Below are 15,716 nucleotides of genomic sequence, written 5' to 3'. Positions count from 1 at the left end.
ATATTACTATGTAAAATTGCAAAATTTGATATATCTTTCCAACATCACAAAATTGGTTGACTATTCCATGAGGAATCCAGTGTAATTAGTAGTATTGTATCTTATGCTCCACAGGATGTACTGTGGAAATTCCTGTATTGTTTTTTTTTTTTTTTTTGGAAAACCTTTTATGGTTCTTTATACCGAAATAAAGATAAAGAGAGATTCGTCCGAATGGGTTTCAGCATTGTTGTAGCTAAAATGTAGAAAACAGGAGATATCAGACTTTGTGCAGACTTAAGATCACTCAATAAAAATATAATAGTTAATTGCCATCCTTTACCTAAAATCCATGAAATGTTAGCTTCAACTGCAGGCTCAAAAGTCTTCTTATTAATTGATTTAAAGTCTGCATATCATCAGATATGTTTGACAGAAGAGTCAAGGGACTTAAAAACTTGTATTACTCCCTTTGGAGCATACAGGTACATCAGGCTTCCATTTGGTCTAGCTTCTGCTTCTAGCATTTTTCAAACATTGATGGACATACTTTTTAATGACGTTAAAGGTGTAGAAACTTTTCAAGATGAAATTCCTGTGCATGCTAGAACGTAATGACATTTTAAACACTAATGCAAAGTAGCGTAGAATATTTAGGACATGTTTTGACAGCTGAAGGAATTAAACCCAAAATGATTTACTCAAAGCTATCAGGGAGGCACCTACACCTACTGATAAGGAAACGCTAAAGTCAGTTATGAGTTTAAGTGAATACTACTCTCCCTTTGTATCGGGATATACTGATAAAGTAGAGCCTTTGAGAAAATTCTTATGAAAAGGTACTAAATATGAATGGGGAAAGGATCAAGAGTTATCTTTTGAAGAGACCAGAAAATCTATTATTGGAGCACCTAATCTCCATCCCTTTGATGCTAATCTCAGAAATATTGTAACAGTAGATGCAAGGGCCGTTGGCATTGGTGCCGTTTTTTGTCAGAGAAAGGGTAATGAAGAGTACACAGTAGCAATCATATCCAGGAGACTCATTAATGCTGAAAAGTTCTACAATACCATAGAGCGAGAAACTCTTGCATGTGTATGGGCTGTAGAAAATTGAAAACATACTTAGGGGGAAAAGATTTCGAAATAATAACAGACCATAAACCTTTGGTGTACATGATGAATGGATGTGGTCGTGGAAGTGGCAAAGCATCTTCAAGACTAGTTAGATGGATGTCTAAGTTCCAAGAATATAATTTTCACTAGAAAACACATACAGGGGGGGTCTGAAATGTAGAGCTGACTGCTTGTCCCGCCTACCTGTATCTGATAGTGAAGAAGAAAAGTTAGAAGAAACAGAATGTGCAGTTGCACATATTGATGCTACTATTATGTGTGAAGGATCTGTAACAGAAAGTGAGTGGTTGGAGACTCAAAACAGTGATATAACTATGAAGCAAGTAATGGGATATCTCACCACTAAATGGCCAACTGTGAGGAACTTAAAAAAAGAATTTAGAAGTTTTCAACAAGTAAGTGATGAACTAATGGTGGAGAATGGTTTTTTAAAAAGCCATGATCTTTTCGTACCACCATTAAAGCTACGGAAAAACTCATTTGTTTAGCACATAAAGGACATCCAGGCAGCACTGCTACAAAGAAAATTTTACGCAATTATTATTGGTGGCCAGGAAAAAATTCTGATGTTGATTTGCATATTGATCAATGTGAACAATGTCTTAATGCTGATAAACACTGGAAAGTGTGTAACATTGAAATGCAACTAATTGAAATACCCGATGGGCCTTGGGTAAAAATTGCAATTGACTTTGCAGGGCCATTTAATCTACTTGGCAGTAATTACAAGTATTTAATTGTTTTAACCGACTACTACTCTAAATGGGTTCATAAGGATTTTGTTCAAAATATCACCACTGTGTGAATTCTTGCAGAGAATATTTGCTTCAGAAGGTCAGCCTAAAATGTTAGTTTCAGACAAAGGAACCCAACTTGTATGAAATGCTATGACAAAATTCTTAAATAAAGTCGGTGTCAAACAAGAAAAAAGTCCACTTTACAGTCAAGTAGAACGTGTGAACAGATTTTTAAAAGAAGGAGTACAACTGGTATTAGCTTCAAACTTACCATTAAAAGAATACATTAGAGAAAACGTCAACAGTTACAACAACACCACTAATGAGATAACAAAACATACACCGTTCTACCTAATGAGAGGAAGAGTTTGCCATAATGCTTTAACACAGAAACTAGACAATTGGTTCAAGACAAATGCAAAAGAAAAGAAAATAAATGACAAAGAAAATGAGAAAATTCTTGCTAAGCAAATAATGACTAAACAATATTGTGACATGAATAACAAAGCTAAATTCAAGAGGATACAGAAAGGGGATTGGGTCATCATAAAGAAACCATATAAGGTGCAAAAAGGACAATCTACTTTTACTAACCTTTATGTGTCAAACAAGTTTCTAAAGGCGCCATATTCTTGGGAGATAAAGGATGGTGGAGCAAAAATGATATTGTTAAGTTAAAACCAGGTCAAGAAAAAATTGTAATGAATGGGAATGCTCAGGGAGAACTAGATTTAGATGACAGAATGTTAGGTTGTGAAGACTACAGTACAAGAGATGTAAGTTTAAATAACAGTAATGAGGATCAAAGTGAACATCTTGCTACCCCCTAACTATAACATAACCAGACTCGACAGAGCTGACAGGCTTGGCGGTGGGATAGCCTGCATACACCAGATCGGCCTAACAGCGACCAATGCAAATGCCCCTGCTATATCATCGTGCGAATACCTATGCTTAAACATCGCCAACAACAACAAACAAATCTGCTCTCTTCACGCTTCCACCATCCTCCGGGAGATAACCTCACTTTCATAGAACACTTCATGGACATTCTAGCTTCAAATGACAACCAACAATCTAAGCAAATTTTCTTAGGGGATTTCAACCTTCACTGGAACGACCTCAACGACCCAGGTGTAAATAGCCTCAAAGCCTTCCTCACAGACCTCAATCTCACCCAACTATGTAACATCCCAACACACGACAAGGGTGCAACTCTCGACCTAATAATATCCAAAGCTGAATATACCCAGCTCCACTTGATACTCCCATGCGACTGGTCTGACCATCATATCATTACATTCCAAATCTCGGAAACCATTACTCGATTCCCTACTCAACCTCTGAGAACCAAAATCTGGAAGAGAAACCTTAACAACGTAGGATCTGATCTCGCAGCCCTAGATAACTCAAACACTCTTAGTCCCCCGAAAGTCCAAGCTGATGTTCAAGAGCTGACAAATCACTACTTTCACTCCCTGAACAACCTCCTAGACAAAATTGCCCCATTGCAACTGAAGAGAACCTCCTCTAAAGATTCCCAACCATGGTACGATGGGAGGCTAAATGATGACAGACGCTCTCTTAGAATAATCGAACGATGCTGGAGAGCTACACCCTCAACTGACCTCCTCAAACTTCTCAGGCCCTCCAGGAACACTTACTTTAGAAAAATCAGAAAATCTAAAACCGATTTCTTCAGGTCTCAACTTGACCTAGCTAAGAACCGCCCCAAAAAACTCTTCGATCTTATCAAAGCCCAAACCAAGAGCCTACCTAAGGTCCTTAACACCAACCCTCTCGCTTCTCCCACTTGTGATGAATTTGCCTCCTTCTTTGCTTCTACGACAGAATCCATTAAATCAGATCTACGCAAGGACCTTATATCCATCTCGGGCCTGAAAGGGAGCCCATCACTGTCCCTTGCTGCTGCCCCAGCTAATGATCTCCCACTATTTAAACTAAAAAACAATGCATCACGGTCCCACTTCAACATTTACAGTGAAGATACCATATTAAAAACGCTAAACGCGTTGAAACCATCCAATCACTTCTCTGACCCGCTCCCGGCAAACTACATAAAAGACTTCACTCCTCTCCTACTACCCCTCTGGACCAAGATCATTAATACTTCCCTTCTGCAAGAATCCATTCCAGACACCCTGAAAACGGGACAGGTCTCGCCTATCCTTGAGAAACCCACAGCGGACCCCACGGACCCTAATAACTATCGCCCGATCTCCAACATCCCTATGTTAGCTAAACTCCTGGAAAAAAGTGTTAACATACAACTGAACTGTCACATTGATCGTTTCAACCTGCTGAACCAATTTCAATCTTGTTTCAGAGCAGGTCACAGCACAGAGTCAGCCATGACACGTGTATTAGATGACGCTCTAAAAATCCTCGACCAAAATGAAGCTTGTCTGTTAATCCTACTCGACCTGTCATCAGCATTTGACACCGTGAAACACGACAACCTGCTGAATCTCTTGAAATACAGAATGGGTTTATCTGGAAGTGTGTTTAACTGGTTCGCCTCTTTCCTCCAAAACAGATCCCAAAGATTCAAGGTCAACCAATCCCTGTCCTTTCCCTTGCCTGTCACGCTGGGAGTTCCTCAAGGCTCCTCCCTTTCTCCCACCCTTTTCAACCATTTCATGGAACCCCTCACCGATCTTCTCACCCTCTCCAAGATACAATTCCACATGTATGCTGACGATACCCAAATCTACATCAAAATTCACTCACTGGAAGACATCAAATTACTCAACTCCACTCTACAAAAAACCCAAATCTGGCTGGCCGAAAACCACTTGAAACTTAACTCCCTCAAAAAGGAATTCCTTGTAATCGCCCCCCCTAACAAAACTCAAACTATCACAGACTGGATGAAGCATCTAACAGCACTCAATAGACAACCGCTCATAGTCGACTCAGCAAAATCTCTTGGGGTAACGCTGTACAATAACCTCAAAATGCTGAAACACATCAATGCCTCAACAAAGGGAGCCAACTTCCACCTAAAGACCCTACGAAAACTGAAACCTTATCTGCCAGCCTTCGATTTCAAACAAGCTGTTCAAGCCTTAGTTATCCCTCGCTTGGAATACGGAGCAGTAACCTTATGCGGACTCCCGAGGTCTTCGACTGCCCCGCTAAGAGCCACGATCAACTCAGCTGTGAAACTCATTACAGGCTCTAAGAGAAACGCCCACATTTCCCCAGACCTGAGAGCCCTCAACTGGCTACCGTTTGAAGCCAGAATTCATTTAAAAATCGCTTGTATGACACACAAGGCTCTCTACCACATCACCCTACAATACCTAGCTCAGAAACTGGTGCTCTCAGCGGGCAGCAGAGCTTCCAGGAGTGCCAAGACTCTTCTCCTACAACCTCAACAATTTGCCAAGAAAAAAACGTATAACCGGTCCTTCTCCGGTATGGCTCCAAGGATATGGAATGCTCTGCCCAGTGGAAATAGAATGAACCCTTCCCCGGCTTCCTTCAAAAGAGAAGTGAAAGCTATCCTCATGGCTCAATCCACGTTCTATTCGCTGTACTTTATTACTTGCTTTTCCTCGCTTATATTCTTCCTTCGGTTTTATCTGTGCCATTTTGTACTAGCATCGCACTGCCTTGTCTTGTTCTAGATGTATCTAGTACTTACTTATTGCGTGACTCACTATATCGTATTATATTCTGTATATATTTCTACTTGTCATGTAAAGCGCTATGAAACTCGCAAGAGTCTGGTTCGCACTATATAAAACCTTCAAAATAAATAAAATAAATAAATAAATAAAATTATTGGAGACTCTTCGTTTAGCCCAAATGACAGCTGTGATAATACATATTCTAATGTTGATGCTCAAGCTTGTGACGAAAATGTGTTACAGGACAATGCTAGAGTTGAGCTTAATACTGAGAAGGAGAATGTGGCTTCAAAGAACGTTAAATGCAATGTTAATGCTAACAATGGTGACTCTCAGAGCACTTTTGGGAGAATAGTTAAAAGGCTTAAGCATTTCGAGAATGTCATATTGTATTCAATGTGTTCTTTTGTTAGACAGGGAGATGTTGTACATTATCATTCATACGTACACACATGTTATTTCTTCTATTTGCTTTATTGTACACTGGTTGGTTATTTACATACTTTCCCTCCCAACCTATCACATATCTTAATTGTCATTATGTCATCTTCGAACCTTGTTGAGGTACTTATGTGATGTATTGGAATGTTGGGATCATTGCGAGGCATTACCGGCTTATTAGCGGTCGCCCGGTCCTCTTCTGTATGCCTGTGGGCCGTTTTACTATTTATAGAATTTATATTAATACATTCATCTTATAAGCATCTTCTGCATCTTTCCTGACTACAACAGTAGTATATTCTCTTATAACCCTAGCTGAAGAGAGGACAAAAGTTAGAAATGCTATTCCTTCTCGCCTCACGAAACAGATCATTGTGACGAGGTGCACAATTTAACCACATGCCGTGTCTTATAGCGACTTTGTTTAATTTGGGGAAGAAAAAAAAAGTGCTGCTGCCCCAAATTTCTCTACAAAGGCCACTGCCGACTTCTGCCAAGGAGACGCGGCTTATTATGTGACCCACTTGCCCCCTCACTCTTCGGAGTCAAAGTAAAGCAGGCCTGGCCAGTCGCTGTACCTCTGCACTGCCAGCAATCACCCCGAGTCCACCATGCTCTCCAGCAGAAAGCAAGTTCTTCTAGTGGCTGTTTTCAGGTATGAAAGGCAGTGTTTCTCTATGTGTCTGGACACAGCACAGAGGTGGCTGAGTTAGTAACAGTCAGGTAGTGCTGGGGTAAAGCCATTAATATAGTTCTTTCTGGATACAAAAGGAAGAGCAAACAGGTAGGTGGGATGGATAGATGGACAGAGAGCAAAACAACATGGGAAGGGTCGAACAAAGAAGTAGCTGATGCAGGCTCAGGCACCGGCAAAGGTTCACCCATCCGTGTCCGTTCCGCGGTCAGCACCAGCCACTATGTAGCTCCAATATAGCTGAGGCTTTAACCTCTGATTTTTTAAAGAGTCTAAGGCCCAACCCAAAAACGAATTGCCATATCTAGAACCCAGAATCATTAGCGGGCCCAGCTGTCTGTTATGGGTGCAGGAAAGAGTTTGAAGTTTCTTCTGCACGTCTACCTAAACTCCCCCCTACCTCCTGCTCTTTGCGGGAAGGCCTAATTAATGTTCGTTCCATAAGCAAACATGCACACGAAGTAAACTACTTAATCACTGATAACGAAATCAATGTCCTATTCATTACTGAAATCTGGCTAACGCCTTGGGCCAATCCTGATATTGTGACTGCCCTCCCTCCAGGGTACACGATCATTAGACGTGACAGAAAGCAAGGCCGTGGGGTGGAATAGCCACAATAGACTCACTGCAATGTAGTTTCCTTGATCTTGGTTTTCTTAAAGGGGCAGAGAGCCTAGGTTTTTGCCTGAAAGTCAACACGTCACATCCTACTGCGGGCTCCCTCATATACTGTAAATTGCTAGAACGCAGATGACACCTAGCCTAAAAAGAAGGTGATTTGAATCAATTTAAGGATGCCCAAAAACATATCATAAATCGATGAAGGAATCTAAAATATCTTTTTACACTTTAAAATTAGAAATCGAAGAGGACAGGTATGATTCAAAAGCCATTTTTCACATTGTCAAAACGTTTCCCCAACCCAAAGAACTTGCCAGGGACATTCCTCCCTCCCAGGCTCTTTATGACCTTATCTCTACTTTTATCGAAGATAAGATATCAACCATCCAACGTGGCTTCACCTCATCTCTGAGCACTCACCTATCAAAGAACACACTCATATATATTGGTAACACTAACAAAAAAGCAGGCCTAACTGAATTCCAAGAGGTTTCTTTAGCACATATTGACGAATATATGATGATACAACGAATTCCGTTGCAACGCATGCCTTTACCACGCATGCGTTACAACGGAATTCGTTTACCACGGATAAACTTTTCCTCGAATAATTGCGTGGTGACGTCATACGTCGTTAAGAGAAAACGGCATTTTTTTCCGATTTCTCTTTAACGACGCTGACGCCGACGTGACTTATGGTGAGTTGTTTTATTTGGGGGGGAGACCCCCCCAAGCCCCCCTTTTTTTCTTTTTACCTTTACCACATATGCCTTTACTACAAACATCGTAGTAAAGGTATACGTGGTAAAGGCATTAGTGGTAACCACGCATGCGTTGTACTGCATGCGTGGTTAAAGATTTCGGGGAAACGGCTTCGTTGTAAAGGCCGTTTCCCCATATTGACATGCCAATCTGGGTCTCCGCTTGATCCCTGTCCTCCATCCATTTTGTATGCAGCTAGTGACATGATAAATACCATCTTTAATCAGATATTATGTACCTCTCTAACAGAAGTAGTAGCCCCCTCAAAGTGGAAACTAGCAATCGTTAAGCCTATGCAAAAGAAACCCCTAGCAGATCCGACTACCCTGTCCAACGTAAACACTATGGCCCAGATGCATCAAACAAAAAATCCGCTCGCAAAGAGGCAGATTCTCAGAAGCTGCCCCTTTGCGACCGGTATTTTTGCATTTGGGATGCATCATCCCAAATGCAAAAATCGCAAATTGAGAATTCGCTAAATTGCAATTACTTGCATTTAAGGAATCTCAAATTGAGAATCCTTAAATGCAATGCATTAAAGTTTAAAAAAATAGCGATTTCGCTAATAGGGCACACAAATTACTATGAAGTACAACTTCATGGTAATTTGCAAAAACTTTGAAAAATGCAAGTTTCATGTTGCGCACACACATGCCCTAAGGGCATGTGTGTGAGCAACATATGTGCACAGATCAATTTCAGGGGTGCAACAAGGTGTCCTTTGGACACCCCTTCACCCTTGAAATCGCAATCTCAATTTGCGAATCGCTATTTGCGATTCGCAAATTGAGATTGTCTTCCCATTCATTCCTATGGGCCTCTAGGCCCATAGGAATGAATGGGGAGGTATGTCTTAATTGCGCCTCGCAATTTGCGAGTCCCAAGTAAGGAATTTTAACTTCATGGTAATTTGCAAAAACTTTGAAAAATGCAAGTTTCATGTTGCGCACACACATGCCCTTAGGGCATGTGTGTGCGCAACATATGTGCACAGATCAATTTCAGGGGTGCAACAGGGTGTCCTTTGGACACCCTTGCACCCTTGAAATCGCAATCTCAATTTGCGAATCGCTATTTGCGCTTCGCAAATTGAGATTGTCTTCTTATTTATTCCTATGGGCCTCTAGGCCCATAGGAATGAATGGGGAGGTATTCCTTAATTGCGCCTCGCAATTTGCGAGTCGCAATTAAGGAATTTTAAGAAATCGCAATTTCTTTTGCAATTTCTTGATGCATTGCATTTTGCGATTCCTTATTTGCGATTCCTTATTTTTCGCAAATAAGGAATCGCAAAATGTATGCTTGATGCATCTGGGGGTAATTCTTTTCTCCCTATACTTAGCAAAATCCTGGAAAAAATAGTCATTCAACAACGTATGACCTTTCATGAGAATTCCGATTTACTCCATACTCGATAATCGGGGTTTAAGCCCAATCATTTAACAGAGTCAGCACTTCTTGAAATCTTGGATAAAATCTAAATGCCCTTGGACGCAGGTAAAAATGCAGTGTTGATTTTATTAGATCTTTTCGCTGCATTTGATACCATCTCTCATAGTATTCTATTGCAGCAAATTCAGAATATTGAATTTGTCATAAAGCTTTAGTCTGGATAAAATCCTTCTTAACCAAAAGAAGGTAAACAGTATCTCTTGGACAATTTTTGTCATCTGAAGGAGCAGTTACAATGGGTGTGCCTCAGGGCTCTTCCTTGAGCTCTGCCCATATAACATTGATATGGTCCCTCTCAGCTCACTATTTGCCTCTTACGGGATGGCCACCACATTGTAGGCAGATGACACTCAATTAATTTTGTCCTTAGATAAAAACGAATTTGCCTCAGAAACCAATGTCCAGAATTACTTTGCTGATATTTTGTGGATGCAAATTAATCATCTTAAATGTAAATCCGATAAGATGGAAATTCTGCTCTATGGCAAATTCAGCTCTTTTTCCCCCAGGAATCTGTGGCCAAACTTTGTTCCTCCCCCAACCCAGACACTGTAAAGGTTGCAAAAAACATTGTAATCAAATTTGATACCGATTTATCTTTCCTCCCCTACCCTCAGGAGTGGCAGGCATGTGTTTTAATCTCATGAATCTTTTTTCTCCACTTTCTACCTTTGGCCGCCAAAAACAGTAGATTTTGCACTCATTACTCCAGACTGGACTACTGTAATAGTCTCTGCGATGGCTGCACTAAATGTCTCATACATACACATCAGATGATCCAGAATGCAGCAGCTATACTGGTTTTATAACTTCACAAGCAGAGTTCTGCATCAGCTGTGCCTAATTGATTGCACTGGTCACCTATTCATAAAAGTATTTTCTTAAATACCTTTTGCCACTATATGCCCAAATGGACTCTTAGATTGTTGGACTTGGCCCTTTTTGCAGGGTCATCCCAGAACTTTTTGCCTTCCTCCTGTATTTTTTCTGACCCGTGGTTGGTGGTTTTATGACCCTAGGCACTTTATCACGGCTGATCAGAGCTAAAGTGCAGGTGTTCTCTATTATAAACTTGGGAAGATTGGTCTACACCAGTTTTGCATATATAATTTACCTATCGGTCCCTTGTACAGTGGTGTCCCATATACCCAGCGCCAGTAAATGAAATGTTGCTGGTCAGCGCTGCTTGCGCCAACCACCTAAGTAGCCTTTCAAACCTGTCTCAGTCCTCTGCCACGTCGGTTCCTGATTCTCGTGTCGGATCACACCACGTCCGAGGTCACTTGGGGCTCTACTGTGACTCTGAAATTTTTGCCTGAATCGTGATTTACTGAATCAAGAGTCTCCAGACCATATAATCCTGACAACACGCCCTATTAGACGCTGATATTACTTTCCTATCAACAATAACTCGTTAGTCTAGCAATAGCCCTGAAGAAGTCTGTGGTCTATACCACCTAAGACGAAACACGTGTTGGCGGCTAGATTCTTTTAAGAAGAACCACATCACAATAAATGAAGAGACGAAGACCATCTTCTTTGCGATTTATTCAAAGAACTGTATTGATTATTGCTATTGGCTCAGGATATATCTTGTTTTTGAATCACTCTGTTGGTCGTTAATCTAGTTCAATGTCTCAGGAATTTGTGATAGTCACCAGCACAGCCCAAGTATGGACTCTTCTTCTACAAGTACCTGTCATTCATTCATTCTTGCCTGACAGGCCAGGTACTTAAAATATATTAACTATCAGGACCACACCAGAGGGGAGGGCCATCCCCAAACATAAGTGCTGGTGGGGTTCATCAGCAGCAACTGGTACAAAATAACCACTGGATATGTGTATTTTCCATCAATAAACAAGCTACAAAAGGTAAGAAATACATTTCAAATAACTCAAAATCATTAGATCCGCTACATTTGTTATGTCTAAGGCTACAGCAGAAAGACAATGCAGAGACAGACTTTCGGCCAATAACCACAGGGACAGCCTGAAGCAGAACTCAAAGAACTTGGATATAACCATTGTCTCAGACCAAATATTCCTGGGTGACAGTTCCAGGCTGTCTATGCTGTAAAAAGGGCCATCGTTCATAAAACGTAACCACTGAGTTAACATTACGAGCACTCTATTAAGGGTCAGCTTGCGAACTACAGCAGCCCTACCAAAAAGTCAACAACAAGTAGTAACAAGTGTCCGAAATGACTCCAACATACTACTCAAGCTCACACTAAATAACATTACGAGGGGACTAATGATTCAATTTAAAATCTGCACCATGAACAACACCTACAGGAGTGAGGATCACATTTACCTGCAAAGGCTGGCTCCCAACCACACAGGTATCATAAACCTACATTCAGTCATCGTGAAGACAATCTCCCACTGGTGTCTGAAGTGAGAAAGATATGAGAGCAGTCTCTTGGAGTCCAGGATCTCAGATCATTGGCCGCATTCCTTTCATCTTGAGAGAGCAAGCATTGCACTTTCTTTTCATAAAATTACTGTACACTCAACAGCAGCCCTCAAATGATGTATGGCACCAGGTGATGCAGTAAATGAGTAACAATGCATGGAAGCCCGCCCCATAACCCGCCATGAGCCATTGCCCATGACACTGGCTTCATCATCCATATTCCCTCTATTACAAATCACAACCCCACTGCTATAACACCACCCCGCATAATTCAGATTCCTAAGAGAACAGTACCTTATTAACCTATCAGAATGTTGCCTAAATTCGTCAAGTGAAGTCACTGGCATATGAGTCATTAAGGACAAGGAGCTCCCACTCCCCGATACCCATCTGGTCAGACTGTTGGAAAGCATTGATCTATAGCCCAGCTACCACAGGGCTGCTGAGTCACATTGATCAATGTCCTCTCTTATTTAGGGCAGGGCGGCGACCACTGATTTATCCACCCCAGGACGGCAGTGCGATGCATGGCAGTCCTGGGCAGAAAAAGCGAGAAATGTCTCTGCTATGTAGGATGAAAACTGTCAGCATGTTAGGGATATTCTTCTTCTGCTTTTCAGAAACAAAACCCCAAAAGAGAATTCTGGGGAGGCCATATCAACATGGCAGCCACTTGCCATTCAGCTGTGGCACGAGCATATCTACATCAACGATGGTTAAACGTCACATCACAGAGATCCCCACGAGGCAAGGGGAGATCCCTCAATGATCAGGCAGGCGTTCCACAACCACCACCACTACGGGGATAGCCGCTTGGGACTGCTCTGACCAATCATACTTATGGACCAACCATTAAGAGCATAGTGATGTCCCTAATGTGTGTGAGTAATAATAACAAAATGCTCCGAAGAAGCCAAAATGCAACTTGGGTAGTTTTATATCAAATAATCACGTCAAAATACTTAACAGAAAAATAGAAACGACAAAAATGAAGACTCAAAAATGTATACTGCAAAACATAGACCATACCAAAATATAATGAAATGCAAATATATCAATATGCACCTAGTTCCACTATCACACACTTGAGTCCAAAACATGCTAGAATGGGATTTAGGATAGCAATCTAACCCATTCCTGTGTAGTAGGTATAAAGTTAGATTGGCGGTATATGAGGAATCTTTAACAGGTCGATTGTCAGTAGGTATTTTTGCATGGTCTTTATACAGTCTAAGTTATTGAGGCTTTATTTTGTATAGAATATATTTGTTATATAATGCATATTCTCACAGTAATAACTGAATTTCCCATAAAAATGTAATCATTAGTCCTATCTGCTAATACCGTGTTATGAACCTAGCAGAGGGTTTTAGAACGGGCCCTTGAAAAAGGTAATTTACAATAGAAAAATAGCCGATTATAGCGACGCACTTTATATTGTGTACAAATGATCTTTAAAACGACTTCCCTAAATACAAATCGGGGATAGCTCATAGGGCTAAGGACGACATTTTGTTGCGAAATGCAGTCATCACTGGCACCACATACTGATGGTGCAAAAGGACACATTTTAAAACAAAAATCAGTGGCGTGATTCTGATCCTACTTGAGGATACCTGCTGCATGATACTTCACTAGTGCACTGGACCAGAAACATTCCCTGCACCTCCGTTTACTAGAATCACCTTTTTATTCTTTTAACATAATCTCAAGAGTTCAACTTTTTTTTGTTTCCAAATGCGATTATCTATCTAACATTGCTTAATTGAGGAATCAAAAAGAAAAAAAAGAATCAGCTTTTTTTACATAAGAGTTCTTGGAAATGCATTGCTGTTTTATGCAATTATTTTTATTCTTTATTAATTATTATTATTATTATTTTGTTTTTGCATAAATATTTTTTTATGAAGAACACTATTTTTTCTTCTCTCCATTTGATGGAGCACTTTAGGAGATCATGCCCCCAACGCACTCACGCTTTCACAATAGTAGAAGTGGTTGTTCTTTCCATCGAGCCTAAATAGGCTTGTACAGAAAGGATACCCTTCCAGTACAAAAACTATGCTTTGATACTTTTCCCGCTTTCTATTTGTGCTGTACAGTGCAGCACACTTGCAAAGTAGGAAAAATGTGGAAAGTTTCAAAACTTGATCCACAGTTACAACTGTTTTGCGGAGTCCTAATATTTTTTACATAGATCCTTTTCTGCCCATGTTAGTAGATGGGATTTGCGTTGAAGGTGATGGGAGGTTATATGGGAACACGTATGTGTCTCACATGGTATGCCCCTTGGGGCAAAATAGTCCATAGCGCTTCTTTGCGTGCATTGAGGCACCTTTCTAATACTTTACACAAAAAGAACGAAACTGTTAGTAAACGTGGGCCTACATTCTAAAGATAGGCAATGCTATTTTTATATTATTATGCTTTTTATCAGAGACTATCACAGTAAAGAACGCACATGTCAGCAACAGGGCCGGACACGGAAGTGTGGCGATGTCGAACTGTCGTGAAATGTCAACACAATTAAATCAACAAGCCTTAAACACATTTTCAAAGTCGCTTACCTTTCGCGTGTCCCTTTCTGACTACTTCCATTGTGGCTGGCAGGTAACCGCGGGCTGTCCAGGCTTCCTGTATGTCAAATATTGGACAGAAATCTGTCCCTCCGCTCCCAGTGGCATTTGTCAATAAGAGTCCTGCGTCGCGGTTGAGCCCTCATGCTGCTCTGTTGCAAAGGCAGCTTTGTTTGAGAGCCGCTGCTAAGGTGCGGCCTGTGACCGACGTATTATGGAGTTTACTCATTAACTTGGGGATACTTGCAGCGGCTGTTAATGTGCGTGTGAAATGAACCCAGCTCGTTTGACTTTTTCATGTAAAGTCCATTATACACAGAGCTTTCAGTATTAGCACTGATCTGGGTTCAGTCCACAAACATTATTTCCACCAGTTAGTAGCATCTGAGTACCAACCCTCAGCTCTCGACTCAGTAAAACCAGAGTTGTATTTGCCAAAATGCCAGGCACAAATGCAGAATTCCTGGCGGGTGAGTGAAATTCCGCAGTTGTACACGATACCTGTAGTTTTTAAGCTGGCACATGCAATAGCTGACAAAGGGGCAATTACTTTTGTATTAACTGGTTGGTGCAAATGTTTGTTAAAGACAAGGGCAAAATTGCATGCCAGCAATACAATTTTTTCTTTTCCCATTTCAAAAGTCACTGGCACAACCGCAAATGTGTCACCTGGAGAGTGGATATTACTTGATTTAATATATTTTCTTTTTTCTTTTTGATTCCACGAATTCACTGAGATGTTATGAATGCACTTTATGTGGAGATTAAAACTAACTAGAACACAACAAGTAATAACCGGTAGTAGTGCTAAGACAAAAAACTTTTTTTAAAACAACTGAAGATAAGAGAGTCCACATTAGTACAAATAACTTTCTGAGAAAGAGTAAACTGACTAGAGTGTGTCACAGGTTAGTTACTGCCCCTTTTAATAACTTATTACAGTTTTTAAAATGTGGAATTTCGGTTTCTACATGTACAGAGAGTTTCCTCTATGGCTCCTTTAAAGGAGATGGCGAGCAGACCAGCCTCAGCAGGCCAGCCTGAAAGGGTGGTTTTTTAGGTTTCGTAACCTGGCGAGGGGCGAAGCCACTCCCAGATCGAAATCTGTTGTTTCTAATAGTGAGGTTAGGACAGCCTCTGTTTCCAATTGGCTAGCTCCATAAATGGAGGCTAGCCATTGGGAGGCAGAGGCTGTCAATCGCGCTTTCTCCTGAAAACGCGATTCGGGGGCGTTTCTGTT

The 15,716-nt window shown here is 40.9% G+C and overlaps 1 protein-coding gene across 4 annotated transcripts in view; it reads right to left on the bottom strand.

Annotated features, from left to right (window-relative positions):
- Positions 1-15,716, bottom strand: part of NR1H4 (nuclear receptor subfamily 1 group H member 4) — a 479,217-nt gene that overhangs the window by 367,291 nt on the left and 96,210 nt on the right. The window contains exon 1 of one of the 4 annotated variants that reach the window (XM_078678739.1): positions 14,468-14,658. The exons of the other annotated variants lie outside the window; for them this stretch is intronic. Within the exon in view, the coding sequence (XP_078534865.1) occupies positions 14,468-14,498 (31 nt within the window). The 5' untranslated portion in view covers positions 14,499-14,658. Of the gene's footprint in view, positions 1-14,467; positions 14,659-15,716 lie in introns of those variants that run through there. 4 annotated transcript variants of the gene reach the window in all.

Source organism: Lissotriton helveticus, chromosome 1_1, assembly GCF_964261635.1.
Source record: "Lissotriton helveticus chromosome 1_1, aLisHel1.1, whole genome shotgun sequence".
NCBI lineage: Eukaryota > Metazoa > Chordata > Amphibia > Caudata > Salamandridae > Lissotriton > Lissotriton helveticus.
This window is presented reverse-complemented; position numbering and strand designations above follow the sequence as displayed.